Genomic DNA, 16,361 nt, shown 5'->3' on the forward strand with positions numbered 1-16,361 from the left:
AACCCTGTCTTGAAAAACAAAACCAGAAAAGAACAGTACTAATGCAGACTTCAGATTTCTTGTGGGTTTGCTGATTCAATCTCCCTGACACCATGCTTTTCTACAACCTCCCACACAGCCCTAGAGTCTTTGGCACCCCAGTTTTCTCCCCAAGGTTTTCCCTTTACTGCCTTGACCAGCTGACAAGTGCCCCAAGGCTATTTATTCCTGCTTTACCCTCCTATACCTCCACCCTGCCTGACCCTGAACAAGCTGTTCCACTCCACATCTTTACATCCCATGTCTTTGTAAAGTGAGGTGTCTACATGACCATACCTGCATACTAACTTGAGTGTTAAATCTAAAAACCACCTCTCAACAAAAATAAAACAAGGTGTATGAAAACCAATTTGGGTGTAAATACCTAGAGACATAAGGAATCTCCCACTCCTCCTCAGATGTCACTAAGACTACATCTTAAAGATGAGTTTGAAGGCAGCTGGGCATGAGCTCCATACACTCTTCACTCTCAGGCATAGCAAAGCCCCAAGAGAAGCATACCATGCATACAACATGACACTCGTGTCAATAACATGTGCTCTAGAAAGGGAAGTGTAAGGATAATCATCTCAAGATAATAGTTAAGGATGGATCTGATAGTCCCCAGGGGACGGTTCTTAGGAGAGTCGTATACTGATGAAAAAAATCAAATTTCCATACACAATTTATTTGCAATCCACCACAATTTGGGTTGAGCAATCCCATATCAATCATAATATCCCACAGAGTCAACATCCGTACCACTAAAATATTTATTAAGATTAGCATAGCTATTGCTTCATTTTTCTGAAGTGATTAGAACAAAACATTTCAAACAAATGAGTTACATTTCTCTCCTCCTCAATTGCCATTACAGCCATTCAGTGCTGATTATCTTACATCAACCGCATGATATTCATGTTGATGTTATATTCAAATTGGAGTTCATGAAATTTCATAAATGGATACAGCTAAATATATTGTATCAATGACAAGCTTTAAGAAAGTGAACTATTTGCTAAACTATGTCAGATGTTACATAGAATCAATCAGTACAGGTGTTCACTCTTACAACTGTCAGTGATTACTGACCTGGGAATCAATATCAATATTTCTCTATACAAAATAAAATAGTAGACACTAACAAAAATCATCAAATGTTTTCCAAAAGAAAACTACAGTTATCTAAAAATTTATGTTTTATTCTCTTTCCTTTTACTAAATTTTATAAAATTAATCATGACTAGGCTATGATATTTCTGACTCTATTATTTATTTATTTATTTGTTCATTTATTTACCTTTTTATTTATGTATTTTTGAAACATGGTCTCACTGCATAATCCTGGATGCTGGCATTCTCCAGGTAGAACAGGCTGACCTCCAACTCACAGAGATCCACCTGTCTCTGCCTCCAGATTAAAAGTGTCCACCACCAAATGGATTCTTGTTCTACCTACTTATTCAATGTTAAAGAAAAAAATCTATAAACCATTTAATCATAGTTTAAAAAAATCAAATGTCCAGACATTCCTGGGGTTGAGGAGGAAAGACAGTTCTGGGTGGGGCTTTGGCTGAGGGATAATGGGAGGATGTTCTGGTATTTGGGACGGCTTCCCACTCGATATCAGAGCAATAATTAAACCTTTCACTCACAAGAAAGGAGAAACCAAGCAAGGAGCTTTTATGTGGGGAACTGTAAATTAACTCTGTAACCTCCTAGGTTATTGGTAGCATGGCTATTGTGTGTCTACACTTAAAATAAAATATAGAGGATGGTAATCTATATTGTGTCTAAATTTAACATTTGCCAATAGGTATGAAATTTGTTTATTACAGTAAATTGAAAAACTCATTAGTTTTTGTGCATGACAGCCTTAGATATTACACATTTTTTAATTTATATAGGCATAAATATATATAAGATATATAATTATTTTAAAGTATAAAGATTTTAAGGTCACCTTAAATATTGTTAGATTTAAATTATTTTTTTCAATTACAAATGAAATAAAAATAGATCCTTGGTGCTTTGAAAGCAAATAGAAATGAAGAAAATGTAAGAATAAAATCCAATTTCAATGTCTTTATTTTTAAAAAATAACTTGGCCAAGAAATCTAAAACACAAAGGAAAAACAACTGAATTATCAATTATTGATCAGAAAGATCCTCCTAACTGACCTTGTCTGTTCTCATTCTTTTCTCTTATTTGTGTTGGGAGGCTAGGTATGGGCTTACATGGGTGCAGGTGTGTGTGAGTGCATGTGAAGATCAGGGGTCAACTTGGGTGTTTCTCGGGGGTTACCCAACTTTAAATTTTTAATTCTGTCTCTTCATCTCTCTGTCTGCCTGCTCTCTCTCTCTCTCTCTCTCTCTCTCTCTCTCTCTCTCTCTCTCTCTCTCTCTCTCTCGTGTGTGTGTGTGTGTGTGTGTGTGTGTGTGTGTGTGTGTGTGTCTGTGTGTGTGTGTGTGTGTGTGTACATGCACATGGGTGCAGTGTCCATTCCATTCAGGTTAAAGAGTATGCTAGATTCCCTGGAGCTGGAGTTACAGGCAGCTGTAAACCACCCAAGGTGGGGCTTGGGAACTGAATCCATGTCCTCTACAAGAGCAGCCAGTGCTTTTGACTGCTGAGCCATCTCTGCAGTCCCACCACAGAGTCTCTCATTGAGACCTGGGGCCCATCAAATAGTCTAGATGGGCCAGACAGCCTGCCCTAGAGACCCTCCTGCCTCTGCTTCTCCAGTGCTGGGTTTACAAGCCAGTACCACTGCACCCAGCAGTTTCATGAAGGTGAAGAGGCTTGAACTTGGGTCTTCACATTTGTGAAACATACACTTTACAGACTGAGCATATTGCATTCTTATATCACAGTTAGAGCAAACTAATAGATGCTGTCTGGGAAAGAACACAATATCCGTAACCTTAGACACTGCACACTAGAGCTCCCAGCATGCACTTCAGATTCTAAAGACATGAGCTACCTCATCAGCATCCACAGCAGTCAGCTGCATAATCTTAGCGCCATCTCCAATGTTCTCCTCCACAGTGAGGTCCAGAGTGTCTGTTGGAAACACCGGTGGGTTGTCGTTGATATCCTGAAGTGTTATTTCTACCTACAAAGAAAAAGGAAACAAAACCATACATGAGGGCTCTACCCAAAATGCAGACCCGGAGTCCATGCAACTATCCTTCCCAAAATGAATCAAAAACAAGCCAAAAAGCAGGACTCCTTGAAGGAAGGGTATAAAATATTCATAGGAACAAATAAGGCCAATCAAACAGCATCTGACTTGTTGATGGTAAATGATTTTAAATGGTCACAATGGAGTTCATACTGGAAAATGTCCCCGAGAGTTGTCACTGCAATTCCTTTAAAGCTCTCCCGGAACTAGGGACCATCCATCTTACAACCCATGATGTCAGGTGACACTGGAGGTGATATAAACAGTTTTGCCAGAAGTGTTTGCACAGTGTTAACTAACGCCCGTGGGAAGTAATGACAGTCACACATTGTTTCAGGAAGCTCTTGAAATTTCTCCACGTAACATCAACCCTCTAATTTGGGAACACAAAAACTACACACTTTCCATCTTGACTCCCATTTGCAGTAACAAAAATGCATCAAGCCCCCCTTCAAATGCCACATTCCAGAGATCCCAAGTATGAAGTGCTTCTTAGAAAGATCTTAGAGCTAATTTCCCTACCTAAGAGACATTTTCTAAAATAAAGATCTACAAAGTCTGAACAATAACTTCCAGTCCCTGTGTTTCTTGTCTGAGTTGGGTGTGAGAATTAGAGCCTCTGAGAAGAGAGGTACCAGTGCAGTGAAAGCTTCCTTGGAGAAGATCACAAATTAAGTCAGGGAGAAAAACTCACCCAGCCAGTCAGCAAGGAAGTATTTCTCACAGAATCGGTGTTCTGTAAGAAGCCATTATTCATAGCTATCCTGTGAAGACCCTATCAGATCCAGGGGTTAAAATGAGAACTGAGGAGAGAAGGGGGCCAGTAAAGAATATGGTTTCACCTCAAGAGACACAGGAAAGGGGAAGAGAGCATTAGGTGGGCACAATGTCACTTTCTGACCCAAAATGTTGGGGAAAACTCAGACAAATTAGACAACTAAGTGGATGAAAATTTGATAAAAAGAAAACAATATACAGAATTTAATATCTAATAATTGCTGTGAGTCTCGCTCTACCTTTAGTGGAAGAGATTTGCTCACCAGCAAACAGCTCAGCCTCTTCGAGGCAAAGACAAGAGAGGCCAGCAGGAAGCCGCAGCTTCCCTGTCCACCAGTGAGGGCTCTCTCCACCCTCCTTCTGAACATTACAGTTGCCTCCATGGCAGCTGTAAGAGGCAACCAGGCATCTGAAGGCTTATAAATGCCATGCGTCTACAAACAAATTGGGCTTTGCCCCTTGCCCAACTGAACCTGAACACTTCATGTCTCTTGGCCTCTATCCCTCATGCCAAAATCAAGTCTACGTAGGAAAACTTAGAAATGCACACACACACACACACACACACACACACACACACACACACACACACATGTCTCCTGTGGCTGAAAGCTTCAGGCGTTGGTCCTGATTTTGCACCTTGTTCACCACTGAATACTCCAGGCTTGCTAGCTCACCTGGAGATTCCCCTGTCTCCACTTTCTGTCTAGTTCTGGGGAATCTGGGATTACAGATGTACTACAGTGTCCCACTTTACTTCTAGGGATTAGGACTTGAGTCTTCACCCTAGCACATCAGGTTCTCTACCCCCTGAGATATCTCCTCAAACTCCCAGAACAACTAGAGCACAATTACCTGCCAGTGACAGATCTAAGATCCACAGTGGCCCTTCATTTGTCTTTTAAGGGAAAATACAGAAAGTATTTTTCAACTTGTACTCTCTCCATTCAGGAATCTGATGAACTATTTTAGCATTCCAGATAAATCACTATTTATTATTGTTCCATCTTAAAAAAAAAAATCAGATTTAGAAAGAAAGAGGTCTTTATGTTAATTATGCTTTTGGATATATTTGCTAAATTTCCAATGATAGATTTCTGTGTTTTATATGATAATTCAAAACAAGCCTTTCTACATCTTCATCCAGGCAGGAGATAAAAACAGGTAACATAGGAGTCAAGACAGTGAGCCAAGCCCAGTCCTTTCTGTACTCGCTGAGAGAAATGACCACACCAATGTGAAAAGGCAGCTCAGAGAAATCTCCAGGGTCAGGAGACAAATTTCTTTTCCCCAAGTTGTCAACAGTAGGTTTCTAATTGGGGAGGAAGGATTTCAATGTCTCAATTTGCACAATCCATCTATAAGCACCTTTCACCTTTTCCCCTAATGAACAGTGTCTCGTCCTATTTTCTCCTGTGATGTCCATGGCTAACACAGGCCCAGCACTTCATAGACTCCAAAACGCTGGATGATAAATGTTGGAGTAAGTGAGCATATCACAGGCAAAGCAGTCCAGATTCCAGAAGAGAATAATTTGTGCATGTGTGAAAATGTGTTTATAGTTTGGCTATATTTTTTGAATATCACTCACTGTATTTGTTGGATACACACAGGTTTTCATAGTAACACACTGTTCTGTACAACTTGCAGCTGACATGCACCGTAGTTCTGGATTGTTACTAAGCCCAGGGCCTTCACACCCTCACACCTGACTCCCGTGAAGAAGGCTGTGCATGCTTGTGTATGCGCACATGCATGCGGACACACACACACACACACACACACACACACACAGCCTAAAACAATGTGTGGCATGTGTGCTAGTTTGTTATAACTATTAAAATACACAAGCCTGTTAGCCAGTTCATGCACTTCAGGCATCATGAAGCCTGTTTCAAAGTCTTTGCCTGCATGAGCCTTTGCAAAACGATTCTCAATGAGTGGAGAAAATGTTTTATGTCCCTTTAAGCTTATAGAATGTGTGGCACACTGAAAGCTCAGAGAGCTATTCATTTACAAAATGTATTAACATTTAAGAAACCTGGAAGAGCATCGTGCTCACATCCTTTTATTTTACAAAGAGCGTGAGCCAAGGCATTGAAACGTCAAGTGCTTTTATCTAAGGAAAACAATGAGAGGCCACAGGGCCAGGATCCATTGAATTTTCCTCAGCTGAGTGTAGAGTCTGGAATGCAGAGCTGGTTTGATGATATACCCAAGGCCACTGGTCTCTGCCCTTAGTTTTAAAGCAGAAATCTATCACTCAAAGCTTGTCCTTTGTGGTGACATATTGTGTACCCTAATAAAATATGCCTGAAGATGAGAGGACAGAACAAGCCATTAGATTAAAGGTACAGGCCAGGCAGTGGTGGCACACACCTTTAATCCTAGCACTCAGGAGGGAGAAATCCATCTGGATCTCTGTGAGTTCAAAGCCACCCTGAACTACATAAGATTGATTCAGTCTAGGAGAGACACTGAGCCAGTCAGTGGTGGCACACACCTTTAATCCCAGCACTAAGAAGGAAGTGAAATGGCTGAGTGGAGAAAGGTATATAAGGTGTGAGGAGACACGAACTAGAAGCCTTTTCGTCAGAAGCCCTTTCGACTGCCAATTCAGAGACATTCAGAGGATTCTTGGAGTTGGCGAGGTGAGAAGTAGCTGTGGCTTGTTCCTTTGTCTCTCTGATCTTTCAGCATTTACCCTGATATCTGACTCTGGGGATTTTTATTAAAAGGCCATTTAGGATTTGTGCTACAGTCCTTATTCAAAAATAACATGAAAATTATGTTTGAGGAAGTTAATAACTGAAAAGATGCATGAAGAGCCAATTGGTTAAGAAAGTGAAATAGAGAGAGAAAAGAAAGGAAGGAAGAGAGAAGAAGGGAGGGGGAGGGAAGAAAGAAGGGAAGCAGGGAGGAGAGAATAGAATAGAAAAAAGGAGAGGAGAGAGGATTTTATCCAGTTTTCCCAAATTTAGGATATTTCATCTGTGGCTTGTGGAAAGATATTCAGATAGGTGGGTCTTCAAGTTCAATCACTCAGTAGGAAGTTCGAGGTGTATATTACAATACAATACAATACAATACAATACAATACAATACAATACAATACAATACAATACAGCTGCAGTGTAGATACAGGTGTAATTGATTGCTTTTCAAAATCAGAAAGATCTGCTTTCTTCCTAAATTTTGAGATTCTTTAAACATTTCAGAAATTACTGACAGCTAAGTAGTTGGAGAGATAGAAAGTATGCAAACTATGAAATAGCAAGCCACACTATGTCAGGGCAGAAAAGGCAGTTGGCTGAATGACAAGCATAAGACAGAACAACCCTGCCATTTTGTCTCTGTGGAACTAACACTTGAATTAAATCTCATGTGTACTATTAGATACCTGGATTGTATAAATTATGGAAAGCATTGCATCGAAAATAAAAATTAGAGTTCACATGCACATGTACTACCTCTATGGATATTGAGGGATTACATCAAGATTATATAAAAGTATGCATGTGTGTGTGTGTGTGTGTGTGTGTGAGAGAGAGAGAGAGAGAGAGAGAGAGAGAGAGAGAGAGAGAGAGAGAGAGAGAGAGAGAAGAGCACACTCATGTGCATGCACATAGATACAGTACCTGCAGAGCTAGGAATGGAGTTACAGGTGATTGTGAGCTACTCAGCATGGGTGCTGGGAACTGAACTCAGGCCCTTTTGAAAGAGTAGTGTATTCACTTAACCTCTGAGCTATCACCCTAGCCCTAAGGGTACAACTTTTAATGAATTGTTTTTGCTAAAATATATCTCAATAATAGAAGGTTATAGCTCTAAATTTTCTACATCTATCCATATGCTGCTGAAGTTGATAGAGACCGAGAAATGCTTATTCTAAATGCTTAGGGTGGGCGCTTTCCTGGTGGGCAGCTGCTTCTGGAATTGGGGATATTTGTATGGGTATAATGACATACTTGGGGCAAGAAACTCAAGTCTAAATGCCACACTCACTTTGTTTCATAAGTACCCTCTACACATATATTTTATGGCATATTTTCAGTTTGCCTGTGTCTTGACTGCTTCCCAGAGGCAAGCATGGAATTTTCCATTTGTGGCAGCATTTCCATCCTCCAAACACTATGTGTTTTGAAGTACTTTAGATTGTCAGAGTAGAGACATTTAGCCTGTCACTGAGACTCTCCAGTTCCCAAAACCGTTAGTAACACTCAAAATAGTGACTTCTAGATTCTGAGATTTGGAGAGGACGAGTCTGTCTTGTTAATATTTACTACTTACCCCTTCCTAACAGCCTCTTTCTTCTAGGGACGTGTCCTTAAAGCAAACCCGTTTTTAGGTTTCTGCAGCAGGGGCTTCCTACTGGAACATGAGGAGTACACTGATTGAAGCTGTCTTCTCTGTCATGATAGCTAGACTCGCCCCAATCCGGTTGCACTCCCAGTTCCTTTGCATCCCTCTGGCCACCAAGTGTTCCCGGTGGCTTTAAATGCACTGTGATAATTCACTGACACCATGCCAGTAATGATGGCTGAAACATTAGCAGAGCTCGAGACAAACATCACTGTGACCTGTGCAGAAGGGGTTCCCTTTGAGAGAGCACGTGGAATCCTCAGCGGGACCCAGCACCACGACAGGTGCAACCAAGCTGAGTAGCACAGTGAGCATGGCCCACACCAGGCCATCAGACTGTCCCTCCAGGGACACTTTGCTAAATGAGACCTAGGTGATAGGCATGTAGACTGGGTATGCACTACTGAAAATCGCTGAGGAAAATATTCTAGTTTTACTCTGAACACAGTTTTCATTTTTATTGGAGTGATGTAGATGCTGGAAAACTACCAGCTACTCTTCTGTATGGACATCCCACCCCCTCTTCTGTATGGAGGCCCCACCCCCTCTTCTGTATGGAGGTCCCACCCCCTCTTCTGTATGGAGGTCCCCCTTCCTCTTCTGTATGGAGGCCCCACCCCCTCTTCTGTATGGAGGTCCCACCCCCTCTTCTGTATGGAGGTCTCACCCCCTCTTCTGTATGGAGGTCCCACTCCTCTTCTGTATGAAGGTCCCACCCCCTCTTCTGTATGGAGCCCCCACCCCCTCTTATGTATGGAGGTCCCACCCCTCTTCTGGATGAAGGTCCCACTCCCTCTTCTGTATGGAGGCCCCACCCCCTCTTCTGTATGGAGGTCCCACCCCCTCTTCTGTATGGAGGTCCTGTTGATCCACTCCAGGATCTGTTCAGTCCTCATGTATGATCGGTCACTTCCTTTGGCCCTGAAGAGGAAAACGCCACCTTTCCTGTCTGACCTGAAATGTCATGTGGATTTTACATTTCCCAAAGATGTCTGGGCTCAGCTGTGCAGAAAGCCCAGGATTGCTGGGACACAGGACCTGACCATCTACCCAGGATACTAGAGAGTACTGTTTATTACACAGCCAGCAGGGGGACTCATTAGAAACACAGCTCTGGGTAGATAATCAAATTTAGATGTAATGTGTTAATATCCACTCCGACTAGAACCAGATACTATGTGATTTATATTATTCAATGGGATTGGCTCATTGATTATGCTCTGTGAGCCCCTGGGAGCAAAGATTAAACTCATATGAAAGCCTACATTTGCTATAATACCCCTCCCCTCAGGTGCTAATTATCAGCCAGAACTCTGGCATTCTGCTTTAGTTTTGTTTTCATATTTGGTTATAGATGAACTAACCAGATGGCTTCATCAATAGAACAAAAATCCAAGCCCTGTTGACTCTGTAATGTGTGCCTTTGGGCTCTATGTACTTTCGCTTCTTAAAACGAAAACTAGCACAGCTGTAAAGGTTGGTGCCAGCGTCCACCCAGCTGCTTTGATTTTGTTCTTCAATCCTTTCCCTCTTTGGGGTGACCACTGGGAATTCTGTTGCCATAAGTCTGGGGGAAGCTTTCCCTGTGTTCTGAACAGTTCATCGTGCTACAGAGCCAACATGCATTACAGTTCGCGAGTGACTCACATTTTAGTTATGAGAAGGTCTTAACAAGGAACAGCTTACATTTAAATGCCCAAATGTCAGGACCGCGGTGTTTGGACTGTGGAGGCACACAGGGTCATGTCAGTCGATGAGCAATACTTTCAGGTATTTATTTATTTATTTATCGTGTAGAACCGACCTAGTTCCACAGTCTGCGGTGATAAGAGTGTGTGTCTCATTTCGACGGCTGACTGGAATCCTGATGGGAGAAATCAGACTTTGGAGGAAAGACTTCACATCCCACCATGTGAGAGCCTGGCAGGGGCTGTGTGTGAGCTGTTAGGAAAGCCAAGGGGAGCCACAAAGTATGTCCTGCCTCAGTGAACCCCACACTCTTGAGATCTGAAACCTGCTACAGGACCAGAAGCTATTGAAGTCTCAGGGGGCACCAAAGAGTAATTCTATATATTTAGGCATCTTGTTTCTTAAGATTTATTTCATTTGCTTTTTCTTTTAAGTGTATGAGTGTTGCTCGCATATATGTACGTGCATTTTGTGCATGCCTGGTGCTCAAGGAGGCCAGAAGAGGGTGTTAGATCCCCTGGAACAGGAGTTATAAACAGTTGGAAGCTTCAATGTAACCATTGCTGGGAATGGAATCCAGGTCCTCTGTAAGAGCAGTCAGTGAGTTCTCATAACTGCTCTCTCCAGCCCTGAGGTATCTTTTCCACTTTAGAACTGAAGAAAGCCAGGCGTGGCTGTTTAGAACCATAACTCCCGAATTCGGGAGGCCTAGGCAAGTGGCAGCCCAAAGAGTGGTCAGCCCAGGCTAGAGAACAAGACCCACCTTAAACCAGACAGCTGGAGGAAAATTCTGTGAGATTGGAAAAATGGTTCAGTTACTGACCTTCTTTGCATGAGCATGAAGGCCTGACTTGAACCCAGGATCTGTGTGAAAAGCCTGGGCAAGGTGGTGGGTACTTCAGGTCTGGGAAGATGGAGATGGCTGGCTTCCAGCAATTCCCTGGCTGGCCAACCTAGACTTTGAGCAAAGTCCCAGCAAGAGACCCTGTCTCAAGTAGTTTATAATAATAATTATCATCATTATTATTGTTGTCATTGTTATTATTACTATTAAAAAAGTGAATCACTTCGGAGACCCAACACCCAAAGTTGTCTGACCTCCACACACAGGTAGGCACACACACACACACACACACACACACACACACAAACATACCCATACATGCACAGCTGCACACACACTTTCACATAACACACATATTCATATACAAAATGCAAATGCATTAGGATTTTACTAGAAAATGAATAGTTAACTGTCATTGCATCTATACATTGTTCTACAGAAAACACTTTAGTAAAAGAAATACGATTCAGAAGGTAATCTGTCTGCTAACAATGAAGGCAGTAGTTGATTGCTTTGGGGATGCAAGGCTATTATGCATTTCTGCATTTGAAACATTGTCCAGTCTAAATGAAATTATAGGTGCAGGTAGGCACGTGTCCATTACTCCACACAAAGGTGACTTGTTCTCGTCCAGTTCTTCCTGAATATCAGGGAAGAGGGAACATGTGCCTTTTCAATTCTTTAGTTTCACTTTAAAAGCAAATTGGAAATCACATAAAGAGCTTCAAGACACAGCTTATTACCCATATACGCAACACGGATGTGACCATGCCCAATTAAATTTCTCAAACCAAAGCCATTATGCTAATCTCTCACCACTAAAGCTCTCCCAGCAGTCGGGAGCATATGTTCTTGGAATTTTTATGCATTTCTCATAGGAAAGGAATACTTGTAACAGACAGACTTGGAGAGGAGCCAGTGGTGATGAGGGTGGCCAGGGGTGCAGGCACAAAGCAATTATGTCCATTCTGCAGGCAGCGTGCTTTCCATAGCTCACTAAGTGTGTGGTGACACAACAAGAAGCCAGGGCTGGGGTGCTTTCAATACTGTTCAAGTCAGAACCAAATAAGGAGTTCTAAGGCCACCATACGCAACCACGTCAACTTCTCCTGAAATCAAAACTGCATAATTTCTACATTTGCCCAGATTCTTACACATGCCCTAAAGTGCATGCAGAGCAAAAGATGGAATAAAAGATGTGTGGTTTTCATGTGGAACTTAAGTAAATTTTTAAGTTTCTTCAAAACAAACATTCTGCAAAGGCATTCCAGAATGTTCTTTTTGGTAGATGTTGACCTGAGTAACAGAGACACATATCAGAGGGAAATTTTAATAAAAAGTAAACAAATGAAAAAGTTCTGTCAAGATTTATGAACCCACTTTTTCCCTGCTAAGTGGGCTCTAGACATCATGAAGCAGTGATACTGTCTCTGCAGACTCCTGAAGGGGTGGGAGACAGCTCAGTCTATGAAGGGCTTGCTTCATGAGCATGAGTCCCTGGCTTCCAGCCCTAGAACCCTTGCAAAAGAAAGCCAGGCATCCTGGTGCTTGCTTGTTATGCTAGAGCTTGGGAAGCAGAGACGGAGGCCCCTGGGACTTGCTGGCCAGCTAGGCTAGCCTGCATGATGTGCTCCAGCCAGAGAGAGACTGACCCAACAAAAGGCAAAAGTGTATAACACCAGAGGAACAACAGCCAATGTTGTCCTCTACACACACACACACACACACACACACACACACACACACACACACAGCTACACACACACATGCGCACTACTGAAAACTGGAAATGTCAGGCTTGTATTAAGAGCAGAAGCTGTGGTTATTCATCGATTAGCTGACTGGCCCCCGTTTTTCATCCCTCTCCAAAAATAACTACGCGTCCCTCCCACTAACCTTGTTATTTCTCCCAATGACTCCCGACTAGGAGTTCATCTATGACACTCCATTTGAATGGTAGGGTAGTCACAAATGGAGAAGCTTGAAGTGTCCTTGAACTGTTAGTCTCCTGGTACCCGGGAAAAGGATGGTGCATATTCAGTGGAGCTGTCAAAGATGAGAAATCTGTAGCCCAAACTAGAGCTTCCTGCCTGAATCATAGCCTAGAGCAGCCACACTGACAACTACCTAGAGATGCACGAGGAAGTGCATTCCTGTCACCCTGTCAGGTACAGGGTTCTTCACTGTGAAACAATACTGAGCCAAGCTGAACAGGTGCACAGAGGAACAGAAGGGATCTACTCCCTGAACTGTGTCCATAAGTTTAATGTTCTAAGTCATGGTTGATGAGACACAATAAAGAGAAAGCCAGTGGCTCATGGCCTGAGGTATGCCTGGTACTCGAGGTATATTTTATTGCTCTGAGCTTGTTGATAAGCTCTACCGCCATATGTAACATGCCAGTCTGCTCTCTGCTGCCTGTTGTGGGGATGAGGTGTGGCAGCAGGGAATGTGTCGTGCCCCCTGTCCAGGGCAGCCAGATGAAAGCTCCAGGATAGCTGAATAAACATCGTTGATGTTGAGCATGATACCAACTAAAATGTCAATTTCCATAGAACGGAGGGGTGACTCAAAGGTGCTAAAATGTACACTGGAAATGACAGCCTTTTCAACAAATGGTGGCGAGAAAACTGGACATGACATATAGAGAAATGAAGCTAGCATCCCCATCTCCCACCCTAGACAAAAACTAACTCCAAATGGATCAAAGACCTTGACGTTAGATCTAAAACTTTGAGTATAAATCAGGTAAACGATTCCACTTACAACAGCCTCAAAGAAAAATGATTAAAAAAACACATTGTAATAAACCTAACCAAGGAAGTGAACGGCCTCTATGATAAAGACTACAAAACACTGAACAAAGAAACTGAAGAAAACAGAAAGACCTCTCGTGCTCACAGATTACAGAAATCGAAATCCTGAAAGTCCTATCTCCCCCCAAAACAAGGGCAGATTCCATGAATCCCCGTCAAGTTTCCAGTGACATTCTTCATGGAAATAGAGGAAAATCTTAAAAATCATATGGAAACACAAGAGAGCCCTGAGAAGGAAAGAGATCGTGAGCAAAAGGGATGCTGCCGGTGGTGTCCCCATGCCTGATCTCAATTTACACTGCAGAGCCATCGGAATAAAAACAGCATGGTACGGGCACAAACGCAGACTCAGTAATAAAACAGAATAGAGGAATAGACACGAGAACCTGGACACAAGGCCACACAACTACAACCACCTATTCTTTTAGATACATGACAAAGATACACAGTAGAAAAAGACAGCATCTTCAACAAATGGCCCTTGGAATCCTGGGTAGGTGCTCATAGCATGAAACTAGATCCTTATTTCTCACTCTGCTTGAAAATCAGTTCCAGATGGATCACAGGATTCAGTGCAGACCTGAGAAGCTGAAATTGATAGAGGAAAGAGTGGGCGTGCGCTTCCCAGTCCAGGCATAGGTAAGGATGCTCTAAACAGAATCCCAACAACTCAGGAGATACAAGTAATAATCGACAGATGGAACCTCACAAGACTAGACACAACAAAGGAAACTGTCAAGTGTAGAAACAACCTACAAAATAGGGAAACAACACAATTTTGAAAACTTGTCCAGGAATCTGAACAGAGTGCTTTCAAAGGAAGGAATACAAGTGGCAAATACACATTAAAAATATCATCAAGACCATTAACCTGGGAAATGCAACTTGAAACTGTCCTGAGGAGCCACCTAACTCCATTCAGAGTGGCTAGCATCAAATAAACAATGGACAGTAAAAGCTGTCCAGGATGTGGGGAAAGGAGAACACTTACCCACTGATGGTAGGAATGTAATTGATGCGGCCACTATGAAAGTCAGTGTAGAGGTCCCCACACAGCTAGAAATAGATCTTTCATATGAGTCAGCTATTCTACTCTAGGACATATACCCAAAGAATTATATATCCCTCTTGCACATTCCTATTCACTGTGGCTCTATTCACAATAGTCCAGAAGTGCAAATAGCCTAGATGTCCATCAACTGATGAGTGGCTGATAAAACTGTGCTACATACATGCAGTGGAATTCATGTATTTCAACTATAAGAAGGAGTGCCTTCCACCAACACACCATTCATTAGGCTAGATGCTCTTACAGAGGCACAGAGAGAAAATGGGGGTCCATCTGAATGCCCTGAATGTTAGACAGTGTACATGGCTTGAATCCATAAGGGAACTCAGGTCTTATCAGTACTTGGGCCAGTTTCACAAGGCTTTAGTACTAGAGAGCTAACATCCTCTCCATCACTGAGACTTCAGTGCTGCTGGGAAGCCCAGCACGCTGTATATACGTTAGAAACTAAAAGCAAGCTGCAGATCTCAGCCTCTAAGACCCCAGACCACTTGGGCCTTTGTTCTTTCACTGTTCCACACTTGTTCACGTTACTCTTCACTCCAGGGTACACATTCTCACACAGCCCACCAGGCTGTGTGACATTGTCAGGCTCATGGATAGTGCTTGGATTTCAGCACCTGCCAGCACTCTGTGGTGAGTGAGAATAACCCTGTATGTTGTTCAGTGCTGGGCAGCTTTTTATTTTATTTTGACCAATTAACTGAAAATCACTTTGGTGTAATAACACCACATAACAGATTAATGTTGCCTCTCAATCATATACTCAGTCCTGAACTCTGGGCATCTTGGTGAACTCTGCAGTTAGAATGGAAATTCTGAAGCCATAAAGCTTCAATGAGGGTTTTACACTTCCACTGTCAGCTATACTTTTATGCACTTCTTCTCACATCAGGAACTTGACAAGGATCCCCATTCTCCATGATCTTACTCAATAAAGGGCTCAAAGCCTCAGGCTATATCAGTTAGACAGGAGAAAGATATAAAAAGAAGAGAGAACAATCCCTGTCTACACGTGCCCTGGTTCTGTACTTAAGAGCCCTACAGAATCTACTATAGTAAACACATCAATCGCATTGCAGAATGCAAATCACTATTTAAAAAAAAGCCTTCGTTTGCACCAACCATGTATCCCTAGGGCAAGAAATTAAGAAAAATAATCCATTCATAAAAACTCCAAAAGAAGTTAAATACACTTGACCAAAGAAGAGAAAGACTGGACAGTGAGCATTTTGGCACACTGAAAAGGGAGTCAGAGAAGGTGCTAGAAGATGGGAAGCTCCCCCCGACTCATGCTTCTGGATGGGCAGAATCAACATTGTGAAGATGGCCTTACTACCAGGACAAATGTACAGATTCAATGGACAGTTTATTTATGTGGCCATTTGGCTTTGATAGCCCACGGTCTTCTCATCTGAATGCACGAGGAAAGGACAAGGAAGCATCTAGAATGTGGTGAGATAGGGAAGTGTTCAATAAGGGAGAAAGATAACGGTAAGATGAAAGGCAATTTCAACTCCACCATACAGAGTAGAAACCTACATCACAAAGAACCAACATCACCGTCATGCCTATAGATCTAGTGTGGTCCTGTCACCTCA

At 42.4% G+C, this 16,361-nt stretch overlaps 1 protein-coding gene across 1 annotated transcript in view; it reads right to left on the minus strand.

Moving 5' to 3' along the window:
• Positions 1–3,960, minus strand: part of Fat4 (FAT atypical cadherin 4) — a 77,344-nt gene extending 73,384 nt beyond the window's left edge. The window contains exons 1-2 of the mRNA XM_059265076.1: positions 3,898–3,960; positions 3,003–3,134 (exon numbers count right to left, since the gene is read on the minus strand). Of these exons, the coding sequence (XP_059121059.1) occupies positions 3,003–3,134; positions 3,898–3,960 (195 nt within the window). The remainder of the gene's footprint in view (positions 1–3,002; positions 3,135–3,897) is intronic.
• Between the last annotated feature and the right edge of the window lie 12,401 nt (positions 3,961–16,361).

Source organism: Peromyscus eremicus, chromosome 6 (genome assembly GCF_949786415.1).
Source record: "Peromyscus eremicus chromosome 6, PerEre_H2_v1, whole genome shotgun sequence".
In the NCBI taxonomy this organism is placed as follows: Eukaryota; Metazoa; Chordata; class Mammalia; order Rodentia; family Cricetidae; genus Peromyscus; species Peromyscus eremicus.